The sequence below is a fragment of the Pempheris klunzingeri genome, chromosome 6 (assembly GCF_042242105.1).
Source record: "Pempheris klunzingeri isolate RE-2024b chromosome 6, fPemKlu1.hap1, whole genome shotgun sequence".
NCBI lineage: Eukaryota > Metazoa > Chordata > Actinopteri > Acropomatiformes > Pempheridae > Pempheris > Pempheris klunzingeri.
The window spans coordinates 7,869,616-7,882,521 of NC_092017.1; the positions used below are offsets into that span (position 1 = coordinate 7,869,616).

Sequence of the window (12,906 nt, forward strand, 5' to 3'; positions counted from 1 at the left end):
CTTCATAATAAGGTTTTGAGCAAAAAATAGCTTTGGATATTTTTATAGATCAGCAGAATCATTTTGCTGATTCACTCTGGTTTTAAGACAGAGCTTCTAACAAATGGAGAGATGGTTTGCTGCACTATAAATATATAACAACGATTATAGCTGCATATTTATCGCACAAAGTTTCTTTCATCCTGACAAGATTCCAGACAGTGTAGATGCTTCCACCACCGCAGCTCAGAATAACACAATGGGACTTTGTGATGATAATTGGAAAAAAGGCATTAAGTACTTTTCTTCTCCTCCCTCCTCTCTGATTTAGCAGCAGAAACAGTCTCTTTTATTTGCATCACATATTCATAGTTTGTTCATCAAACAAAAAAAGCAAAAATACTCTATTCTAAAGATATATATATATAATAATGTCCATATATATTTATAGCATAAGCCTTACTTTTAATATTTTTTTAAACTATTTGTAGCTTCATATTTTACTCTAGTTATGTGATTGTATTGTATAGATTTCACTTTGTTGAGTATCACTTTCATTTTAACCAGAATTTTTTTCATGTGCATCACTGTTTCATCTTATTTCATAATACAAGTACTTCCTTCATGGTTCTGATGTCTCTGCCTCTCTCATATGAACATGCTCATGGCTGGATCACTGATCACTGGTTATCCAGAATCACAAAATGTCAGTGACGAGTCAGTAATTTGCCAGATTGCCATCGCTGTCCACTAAAACCAAACAACTGGTGTTGAGGTCAGAAAGGTAAAACTTGTTTTAGTGCCAATCTGTCTTACCACGGTCCCTGCTGACACAGGTGCAAAATCCTGTTTGTGACACTGGAAAAAAGATTTAGCGAAAATCAAATCTTCCATGTTTGTATTTGGTCTCTTCAATAAACAACACCGTGTCTTTACTTACATTTTGCTTCTGATGCACATTTAGAGAAACACAAACAAGGCGAGCACCTAAAGTGGAATTGACTGTGTAGTTGCTTTTAGCCACAGAGCACCATGGGATGTGTCAGAGTTACCAAATAAGGTCACATTAGTGTAATATACATATTAATTGGCTCTAATATGCAAATATCTAGCATGATTACCACATAAGAGAATAAGACATAGGAACAGGAGAGAAGAGGGTTGTGAGGTTGTGCTTTTTCTTTAAAAAAGTTCTTTAATAATCTTTGAAAGAACTAACAGTTGCCGTGACATGGAAGCTGGCTTACTGCTGACCCCACACTACTGCCACACTGGCACGGTTGCGTTTCTTTTGGCGACCACATTCTCCACCATAATGAAGCTGATATAACAACATATTTCAGCTCCAGGAATCATTTGATGTTGCAGTCTATCCATCCACTCGCAGCTGCTATTTATTTTTGAGGATATTGCTTTCATGCTAATTGTGTCAATTATAAATTGTGTTTCATATCCGCAGTGTATCCCCTGAATCATCTTGGTTTCTCAGTTAAATGACTACAGAGATGGAGAGGGCAGAATTAGACCACGCCGGGCTCATGCGTCTTATGAAGACTGTGATACTGCCCGCCCTGACAGCCTGGGCACCAGCACACTGAATAAAATCATAAAATGTAAAAACAAATCCTTGGGCTTTCATGCTGTGTTTTACTCTTTCTAACACAGTCTCCTTGGGAACCATTTCACTGTGCTCTTGGCATTATGTGAGGTGGCTGTTTCTGTGTTAAAGCTAATGGCTCTGAGCAAGAACAAATGTGGGCCTTGGGTCCTAATCCCTACTGCTAACAGAGGAGCTGTCTCCAAATATTGAATATATTTAGCTTTGTACTTGCACCAACTCTGCCCCTTAAGGCTCTCTCCCTTTTCTGTTTTGAGCAAGTGAGTGGTAATGATTACCCCCGCCATGTGTGAGCTGTTTGCACTGTTTGCAGTGCAGTGTCTGTACTTTCCTTTTCGAGCAAGATGATACTTCTATCTATCGTGGTAGAGAGAAATGCCTTCGTTGTGACAATTCTTAAAGGTCAGGTTGATTATTCTCAAACCGCGAGAGTGCCAAGGTGTGTTGAGTTAAGATAAAGGGAGAGAGTGAAAAACATTATATTCACACTACAGATACAGATTTGTCAGACTGTGAGGTTTCTGTCTTTGATCTAACAAGCAATATACAATATCATCTGTTTTCAGTGTGTTCTGTATGGGACTTAAAGGCTCCTTATCTGTAGCTGGAGCCCTTCCCACTTACATGTATCATGACCACCCAGTCTGAATCTTCATCACCTTCCCCCGACATGCGTGCGCTGCGTAGTATGGTATATTGAGCAGTTGAGTTTACGTTATGTAACATGATTTAGATTATGGTTTTGAGGAAACCAGTTGTACCAGCTACTGTAGGTAGTTAGCTATAATCCCCATCATGCAGAAGCAGACAGGGTGGAGCTGACAGTTCCATATTCACTGAGCACTGTGTCTTATGTGCTAACCGTGGAAAGGTTTGCAAAACTAAAAACATAATGAAGTGTTAGTCTGGTGGTGGTAACTTCTAATTATGTTGGCGTTGCAGCCAACCAGCCTCTGATTACTGGAGACACCCTATGAAGGTCACACTGTAATAGACTGCATCCCTCAAAGGAAGCAGCTACTGAAATGGGACACTATTAAAGTGGTTTCTAAACGTGACACCCCTTTTTTTTTTAATAGAACTGCCCCATGCAACTTACATTAGAAGTGAATAATAATTATACTAATACTAATACTACATAGTATAACAACATAGTATATAATATTTTTGATAATATGTTTTTCCAATAGGTGTTCCAAATGTGTTGTCCTGACTTTTCATGCTGTGTCTTGATCTTATTCGGCACCACTGCTGTTTCTGTCTGTTTCTGCCTGCAGATGAGGCATGTCAGAGTGGCACAGCTAGCTACTCCTGTCTGTGAAAACCTGTGCGCCACGTAGCTTTCACTGTAGGTTCCTTCGACTGTGCACAGCGCTTAGATGGATCAGCATGTCTTTGAGCTTTATTTACAGTGACAAAGCCTGGGACACCCTTGGACTGTCCCTAAGACACCCAAACGTGCAGCAGCTCTTACCCTGGTTACAACTGCACCGTAGTCTTCAGTGTGTGCAGGTGTTCATTCCATCCAGCGTTTGATATTATTGATCAGTCCCTCCTCTGTGGTAAAAGGTGTAGTTACAATGAATTCAATATAGTCTCTCCACTGTCTGTGTGTCTCTTTGTATGAATGTGTTTTTGCATGTGTGTTTTCAGAGGTCATATGAGGGGAGAGAAAGTGTGAGCTAATGCTCAGTCCTGTGGTCACACAGGACTGCAGGCTCTACGGTGAATAATGGATTTTTTTTAGCTTAGAGAATACTGCAGCATAGCTGCTTGGCTTTAATGTAAAGGGCATGTGTTGGGCTCTTTCTTAGTTAAAGTCTAGGGCAGGGGAGAGGCTGCAAACACTCAGGCGGCCAAGAAGCAGACACCATGGTTAAGGCTTTGGTCCCTTGAGTTCTGACTTATCTCTCTCCCAGTGGAGAAGAGGAGAAAGGCCAGCAGCCTAATTCCTGTGGGCCATGAGCTCCTTTTCTTGTTGTATTATTTCCCAATGAAAAAAACAACAGTTGCTTCAATAGCAATTGGAAGAAATACACAGCAGACGTGTATGGTATTTTTCAGTGGTGAGGAGCGAATGAGGCACAGGGACACTGCGGCACGAGGGCACAAACGCCACAGCTTTGAAAGATTCAGTGGAGAAAAAGAAGAGTGGCAGAGACTGTGGAGGCACAGAGGCAAAAGCGAAGGATGGCGAAAGTCATCATGCAGGTTTAACAGAGACACACACACACACACACACTCACTCACTCACATGCTTTCCAAATGAAAGAAATGATGAAACAATGATGATGTTTGTTTGTCATCTATGTCTTTAACAGCAGCAGCAGCAGCAGGAGTAGGAAAAGGAGGGACGGTGGTGAGGACAGAGACAGTCAGAATAGACACTCACACAAAAAGGCCAAAAGAAATAAGGACAAGGAGACCAACAAAACGCTCTCCACTGACCAAGAGAGGAAATTAAAATCTGACTGACTTTCAGTCTATTTAATGAGGAGACGTGCCCTATGGCATTTTACTCTGTCTGATCCAATGTGTCTAATTTTAAAAGTAATTTTAGAAGCTAAAGATAGTTTCATGTATATATTGTATACAAAATGTTTACGTAGCATCGGCTTATAGTGTTTTTTCTGTTGAGCTGAAAAGTAAGGCTTTTAAGAATTGGTTTTCTCACACAACTATCTTTTTCAAATGACTTTATTGATCATTTAACCAAATGTACCATCAGATATACTACACAGGCCGAAGCGTGACAGACAGAACCACAGCAGATGGGCCCCAGACCATCCACTGATACACAGAAACCAAGTCAGTTTTTTTTTCTTAAAAGTAAGAAAATTAGTAAGGCCTCCACAATGTCACCTAATTAAATATTATTTTTTAACATGTTATGAACACACTGATCCTTTATTTTTTAACATATTTTTATTGCCAGTGGTTTGATAATTTAGCCATAGCTTCTGAAATAAAAGAAAAAAAAACCTCAACACAGACTACTACTTGGCAACGTGTCTTCAGGTCAACGAATGGAGATGACAGCCACTGTCAGTACAAACAGAATGGAGCCTATATTTAAAGGCCATACCACAAACAAACAAAAAAAACGTATTACAAGTGCTTGGATCAGTACTTTTTTAGACACCCAACATTTACAGTAAAGAAATGTGAGTCCAACTTAACGCATACCCTAATATATAACTACTGGAATTGGCAACGTGTTGTGTCTCCTCTCGATCCGCCCAACCCTCTCACTGGGTGCTGTGCCAGAGAATGACCGTGTCTTCTAAACAGATAACGCCCAACACCCTAGTTAGAAGTGGCTCAGTCCTGGATCCTCCCAGTTCAGCGTTCTTGGAGGGGCAAGTTAACCTCTGGTAGCAATCCAGTCTCATGTTTGTCCCTCTCCAAACTCCTGGCAAAGTCTCAGCTGTCCATCAGAAGTGAGATATCCATAACAGCTACAGCACTAGTCTAAGCTTCTCCCGCACAGCAAGCTTAGGGTGGTCAGCCAGTCTAAAGCTCTGCCTTCCACATTCCTTGGTCAGTGCTACTGAAGCTTGGAGCACTGCTACAGCAGGCTGCCCGGCCAGGAGACGATGGTCAGGGTGATTCTGCCCCGAAGCTCCTTCAGAAGGCGCACCAACGCTGTGTGGGTCATCCCCCATGTACTCTTCCCATTCACCTCGAGCAAGATGTCCCCACACCTACAGAGAGAGAGAGAGAGAGAGAGAAATGGTCAATGCATATCAGCTAAAGAAAAACAGCACCTTCTTTTTGCATTTACTGTAAACATTTAAGGCTGAGTACCTTATCCTGCCATCATTGTAGGCTGGTGTCCCCTCCACTATGGAGCGGATAAAAAAGGATTGATTGCAGTTGACCTCCTCCTGACCTCCCACGATACTGAAGCCCAGGCTGCCGGAAGTGCTCCGCCGCAGGACAATGTCTTTGCAGCAGTAGAGATGCCTGTGCGAGCCAAGAGAGAGATTAAAAACACTAATCTCTTCACTGCATCTTTAAATTATATAAACTGTATATCCATACTGAGTGTGTGTGCAGCAGCTAGATGAAACTGAAACCCATCCAGCTCACAAAACAAAGGCCTGGCTGCTCTTTGAATGAAGGTGTGACTTTACCTCCAAGGAGATGTGAAACAATGAGAGCGGTTGGACTTCTATATCAGCCCTATGGAGATAACCCAGGGCTGAGTGAAAATTATATTCAAATCCTTTTAGCTGCACCACTGGTCTAGGCTTACTTGGTTTAGACTCCTAATCAATTCAGTGTTTGAGAAGAAACATTTCTATTTCACTTCAAGCAGGAGCAGTTGTTTGTTGCTGTCAGGGCACCGCTGACTTTCTGACAATTTATTGTAGTGAGATAAATTCATACGTTACAGTCCGAGAGAAAGTTTTTCATTCGCAGAAGTTCTACTGATATAATGGTGGTGATATTTCAGCTGAAAAGTTAGTTTGAAAGTATAATGAGCGCTCTCTCCCCAGCTGGCTCTGTCAAAAATTTCAGTTGGCACCAGCTGGCAGAGGTCAGGAGGACCAGTGTGTGTGTGTGTGTGTGTGGGGGGGGGGTTAAATTATACTGGGCTCAGAAAAAGTGGTGGTGGAGAAAGTAGAAAAAAGTATATGGGGTGGAGACAGAAACACCAAGGGGTGCTCACCTGGGTAGCTGCAGCCATGACACCCACAGCGGGGAGTAATCGTCATTGGGCAGTGGGCTCTTGGTGCTATCTGTGGGTGAGGGTGTGAGACAGGGCGGCAGCGCGCACTCTTGCAGGCTTTCTTCCGGAGGACGCATCTCCAGGACCTTGAGCACAACGGGAGAGGAGGTGTTCTTCAAGTTGGCCACGGCTTCCCCTCGCGTCACCCCCGTCAAGTCCACCCCGTTCACGTTTAACAAGATGTCACCTGCGGGGGAGGAAGTGGACATCACAGCTCATCCTCTGCCTGGGGTTGCTGCTCTGATAAACGCTTTTCAAAAGACCTCACAGGGACAGGGGCTCATCATCTGCCTGTTTAATATTCAACAACCTTCCCGCTTCAACACAAAGGGATGGAAACCAAGCGCCACCTGTGCTTTAAAAAGCCTCCTAGTGATGAAAGTGGTGCAAAGAAAAACAGACGGCACGGTCCAGCTTGCTAGTAAGCAGCTGAAAGGGTGCGTTCGCCCTGCGTGGATATGCAAAGGAATAGTCTATTACAATACACAAACATGTTTCATAACCACACAGACAGACAGCTGCTGCTGCTGTGTCCCATATGAATACAGTAATGTGCACCTTGAACCATGCACAGGACACGCACACTCAGTTTACTTCCATTTTTATGAAGTCTTTATACTACTGCTACTCTCCATCACTGCATTTCTCTCATAAACAGAGCGTCAGATGGGGGCTGAGCATAATATGTAATATGATTCAGTTTTAAGATAATTATGCTGGAATCAGCAGTAAGGGCTAAAATCTCTCTCTCTCTTGCCTTCAGCTGCATTATAGGCTATCGAGACCGCTGCCATTATATCTAGTTATTTGTGTGCCGTTCCATGTTTTTGCTCTATTTCAGACTTGACTGATTTCATATAACGAAATAATTAAGTACTCCACAAATTCTCCTCTGAAACACAATAAGCCCCCGAGAACTGCTATGCTAATGTCTGTTTGTGTTTCTGTTTAAGTGTGTTAGAGCCAATTTGCAGAGCACTGAACCACAGCAGCGGCAGCACGGAGTTTTTCTGTTGGATGAATAAACTTCATAATGAAACATGAATCTTAAGTGTTCATCAATCATCTCGTCTGTTTTATACAAAGTATTCATCACCAGCGCCACATCCGTGACAGCCCGCCTGGCATAATGTGAGCTCTAGTAGTCGACAACCTCACAAAACAAATACTCCATCCACTAAATGCGTAATTATTCGCACAAAAGCTCCGAACATGACGTTCCTTTTAACAGATAAGAGTAATATTGTGATAATTACAAGATTGAGTGTGCAGGTAAGTAAAGGGATGATGCGTCAAGGGGTTCATTAGCTGTTCATTACCTTTGCGGATGGAGCCCTCCTGTCCCACCACTCCGTCAGTGTCCACGTTTGTGACATAAATGGGCAGGTCCCACCCTCGGCTTGACATGCCACCCGCCACCGTCATACCCAGGGAGTCGTACGGCTCCTTAGTCAGAGTGACTGTCTTCTCATAGCATGCAGGCTTCTGACAAGAGTCCTTCACCGGATACAGGACAGGGAGAGAGATGTTGCAGTAGAGGCTAAATTAATAATGGAAATCTAAAACCAAGAGGGCTGTTTTTAGCCCCAACACCATGTCCTATTTTATGTTCCACTGTCAAAATAGATGCATCACAACTGACGCTGTCACAGTGGCGTCTTCAGTGTCTTCCTCTGTGTATTGTGTATCCACATTCTCATAAACAGAATGAATTGGGACCAAACATGGTATGAACTTAATTGTTACACCAAGGGCACCTTCTATAGACTACATAATCTAATTAGATTTCGGAGCTGCACATTTGCATATTAATAAGGACTGTTTTCTCTGGGATGTGCGATAGCCCCGTTATGGTGAATACCACCCATGCTGTGCTATGGGAACAAGAGCCAATGACATAGACATAGTTTCCAATTAATGAATGACTGATTAATGAATATATGGTGGTTATTAGGATGAGACATAAGGCAGCTCAAGTGCCTCTTCATTTTCTGTCCATGTTGGATATATAGAGAAACTGATTTATTCAAAGACGTTGTGATGTGCGATTTGGTTTGGCGAACAAGGTCGTGTGTGGGATAAAATGAGAGAGACTTCATTTATGGCGAGTGTGTTTGTGTGTCTGATGGAGGAGGGCGAGAGAAAGCAGAGTAGTAATGAATAACACATGGACACATTGAGGTTGATGGGATGTAGCTTGTGCTGCTTCGCTAATGTGCTGCATTCACACATTTCTGCTGCGCTCACAGGAGGAGATCAGTTGTTGTCACATGACTGACCCCAGGGCACTGGGCTGGCTATAGCTGTGTGAACACACACGGCCGCCTACCGCCACAATCCACTGGTGCTGTTGGGTGGTGAACTGAACACTACCGCATGGTTTACAACACGTGTGAATATACGTGCATGATACACGAAATGCAAAGAATATCCAGAAAATGGATTGAAGAAGTGTGGACTTCCCCATCTTTCTCAAACGGCATCCTTCCTACAAAAATCCTATAAAATATGCTTATTTTACTTGCTGAGAATTAGATCAATAGATTGTTACCACTCTCGTTACTGTACAATAACTATGAAGCAACAGCCAGGTGCTAGTTAGCTTAGCTTAGCATAAAAAACTGGCTCAGCCAGTCAGGCTCTGTCTGGAGGTTACTACCAGCAAACGACTAGTGGGGCTTTGTGTCAGACCAGTTCTTGGCTGGACACAGTGATTTTTAATGAACATTTTATTTAGTGAGATTTAAAGATAAAAAGCTGTTTCCCGCCATCTCTTGTCTTGCAACTAAGCTAACTAGCTGCTGGCTGGAGCGTCATATTGAATACTATACAGACACGGGATTGGTATTAATCTTCTTATCTGACGTTTGGCAAGAAGGGACTTTTCCCCCCGAAAAATCAAATCATTTCTTTTACAGGATTTTACACCTAAAATGTAATGCAATGCATTTTAAGGACTGTGATCTGATATACAGAAGCCTACTTCTCTGAAATCATACATTTTCTGCTTGAAACAGTGGTTCTAAAAAAGACTTTCTTAGGGAAAGATGGTGGAAGATACACTGTAGGGTGCACAACTGTTTTTAATGTGCGCTGAAAAAAGATGGCTGGCGTGGATGTAACAAGACTGCCTGCGGTACTGCTTGAATGACATGCTCAGCTTTGATGGGAGAATAATACCTCCATGGATCATTTGCACCTGAAAGGGAATATTTATCATGGGAAGGGCAGACAGAGGAACAAAGCTCCTGTCTGTGTATTGGTACTGGCCTCGTCTCAGGTGCATGTGTCTGCGTGTGCTGCTCACCAGTAGTGTTTGCTCTATATCCACAGGGGAATAAGGTGGGGGGCCGTCCATACCCCACGGAGCTTCTTGTAAGATGTCTGGGGTAGGCAGGCAGATCTGACGAGACACTATGAAGTGGACACGCTCCTCGCTTGCCTGGAGGACATGAAGAGACAGCAGAAAGTTTAGTAAATGCAAGGCAACACACATTTTTAAAGCAAAACTGAAAAGATATCACTCTCTTGTTTGTCCATGAAATTTAAGGCTACAGCCAACAGACGCTTAGCTTAGCATAAAGACCAGAAACAGGTGGAAACACCTGATCTGAATGTAAGAAAACCAGGAGGTTAACAGGCTGGTTGTGGCCAAGTAATAAGTCAACACAGTATCACCTGTAAAACTGAATTGTTGTTACATTCTGGGTTTTGAATGAACGAATCAAACAAGATATAGAGTGTTAATTAGTGAACTATTAGTGGTCATAAAATAATTTAGCTTTAGTTTAAAGGGTTGGTTGGAAAAGTCCCATTTAAATGTATGTGTATAAGTTAAGGACAAATTAGCAGGAGAACCATGGTCCCTCATGGTTTAAATTCACCTAGTGCTAACTCTCCTCTCTGTGACAAACATCCCCTCTACTGAGCTGTCAGTCCAGCTACACTCATTCACACTTTCACATGCAAGTGGTCTAATAGACACACAGACAGGTTGGCTGCTTCCCTCCCTGCCCACCCACTCTGTCTTTCCTCTGAGATTTCCCCTGGTCTCCGTAGCACTGAGCTGACTCTTGAATTAGCCAGTCCAGCCCATTATTGCCTTGATTGGACTAATTTAATTTCTTCCCTGCCAGTTCTTAATCTCTGACAGAAAGTGCCTGCACTGAGAGACCATGTTGGCTCCACAGAGACCCAGAAGAGCCAGTCAGACTGCTCAGACAGGAACTCTGGGCCCAGAGACCCTGCACAGTCAGCCACAAACAAACTGCAATTAACCACTATTAACCACAAACACACCATCATTGACTGGCATCAGCCAGGAACCAGAGGCAGCCGCATGGCCCCGTCCGTCAGGGAATCACCACAATTAAATACTATTAACTGCAGTGAGTGCAGACACAACAGCACAGCACAACACAATTAGCCTGAAACACCACAATTATCTTTAATACCTCAGGGACTGGGAGCAAGAACAGAACACAGTAGTTTATGGTCTGTAACAACATGTGGACTCATTTGGCTGTCACAGCTATGAACTTTCTATTAAATGTTAAGACCTGATATCGTAGTTAAACCCATACGCCTGAAGAGCTGACTGACTGACCTGGATCAGCAGAGCAGCGTGTTCTGGAGCTCCATAACGTAGATCGTGCCCGTTAATGGCAAGCACGCGGTCACCAACGCACAACTGTCCATCACGTGCTGCCAGGCCGCCCTCCAGCAGGTGAAAGATATAGACTCCGTGCTCCTCCGGCCGCCTGACCAACTTAATGCCCAGCTGTTCCTCCGGAATGGTTTTATTCAGGACCACGTGGATGCTGTCATCTCTCATGGGATGGTGGGGCAGGCCGTGAGATGGGTGGCCCACAGCGATATCATGGCCATGCCCGTGGCCGTGCAGGTGGCTGTGCGAATGCGAGCGGTAGCGATGGCGCTGTTCTCTGAGCACGGTTAGTCGGAGCAGTTGGCAGGGCTGTTTGAGGGTTGCCACAGCGTAGCAGTGAGGAACGTTGCTGATGTCGATGCCATTTACCTGCGAGGGCATCAGAGAGGCCGTTTAAAATGGGACAATATGATGGCCTCTTACTGATTTGGGAAGCAAAATTTTACGGTGATACCTTCAGGATCATGTCCCCAGGCAGCAAGCGTCCATCCCGGGCAATGACGCCTTCTCTGTAGATATCCTGGATGAGGATGCGAACCAAGGGGGTCTCACTGCCGCCGACAATGCTGATAGCCAGCGGCTCTGAGGGATCCACCCGCGTGATCTTAATACTGGTAAGTTCACCGTCAGGGATCAGGTGATGCAGCTGAGGAAGAGCCAGCACTAAGGGAGAAGGTGCAGAGAAGAAAAAGCTCTGAGTTTAGCTCTGGATTTTACTGTACTACGACAAGAAAAACCCAAATTTGATAAACAGCCAAATAAAACAGGGGAGGAAGTGGGAGTAAGAGAGAGCCCTGCGGTGGGAAAAGGAGACACATGGAGGGAGAAAGTGTGGTGGACCGTGGTGGAGAGGTTCAGCAGTGGAACCAGCTGCCTCTACTCCCTCAGGTTACTAAAACAAACTTGTACAAGCCAAGAGGGAAAATTTACTTGGCCGATCATCCCGCTCGATGTTTGTATCATTAGTCACATACATCTGTAGCGAGCTGGGAAAACCCTCAATTTCAAATTTCCACAAGGTTATTACTTGGGCGGGGATGCGTGTACAAGTTCTAATATGTACAAACTTTAATCCAGCCATTGCACGGGGAAAATGTTAATCCAAAAAGAAGTACATGCTGCTTCATCAAACCCTCAACATACTCAACGGGTGTCACGAACGGATGACCGTATGAAAAATTTGAATTTTCTGCCTGATTTTTTTTTCCCCTCACATTTTCACTTCAGGATTCGATCAGCCACTAACTACTTCAGCCAACGATCAACGCAGAATTTTATGCAGCCAAATAATAAGATTTCTGTGCTGAGCAAACCTCATCGGAAACCTTAACATGTCTGAGAGATATGCGCTCAGATTGTGTGAGCTCTCCTCCCCTCATGCCCACTGGTGAATTCCACTCAACAGCAGAATGACACATCCTGGACTGGACCATGTGGAGGTGGGTGGGGATCTTTTGTAACTATTTTGGCCTACAGCCTTGGCCAATAAATGACAGAGAAGATGTATTTCTCGTCTTATTTCTTTTTCTGTGGTTGTAAAAAATGTCTCTCTCTCTCTCTCCTTATCCCTCAGTGGGCTGTCTCCCTCTGTGTCCGTTCTACTCACGCTGCACTTTCTCCGTTCTAAAGTCAATATTTTGTCGTTATCGCAGCAGATTGCTTCCAGGGTGGAGTCCACATTAACAGACAGACCTGCAGATGTTATGTAACCCCTCCCTCTCTCCATCACACATCCTTTCAACCCATATTTCTTCATCTCGTCATTTCTATTTTATACCCACTCCCCCGTCCATAGGGATATCACTATGTCTTTATTTGTTTCTCTCTCTTCACTGTCTCTTTTTTTTTTTTTTTGGATCCGCTCTTCCCTCCATTTGTCCTGTATGGACCTGTCTCTGCTTCAGTCTT

General features: G+C 43.8%; 1 protein-coding gene across 2 annotated transcripts in view; it reads right to left on the reverse strand.

The window, feature by feature from the left end:
• Positions 1-4,278: 4,278 nt before the first annotated feature.
• lnx1 (ligand of numb-protein X 1) overlaps positions 4,279-12,906 on the reverse strand; it is a 31,985-nt gene continuing 23,357 nt past the window's right edge. For both annotated transcript variants that reach the window (XM_070832451.1, XM_070832450.1), the window contains exons 5-11: positions 11,453-11,661; positions 10,939-11,367; positions 9,640-9,774; positions 7,652-7,829; positions 6,273-6,519; positions 5,405-5,563; positions 4,279-5,301 (exon numbers count right to left, since the gene is read on the reverse strand). In XM_070832451.1, the coding sequence (XP_070688552.1) occupies positions 5,166-5,301; positions 5,405-5,563; positions 6,273-6,519; positions 7,652-7,829; positions 9,640-9,774; positions 10,939-11,367; positions 11,453-11,661 (1,493 nt within the window). In that variant the 3' untranslated portion in view covers positions 4,279-5,165. The remainder of the gene's footprint in view (positions 5,302-5,404; positions 5,564-6,272; positions 6,520-7,651; positions 7,830-9,639; positions 9,775-10,938; positions 11,368-11,452; positions 11,662-12,906) is intronic.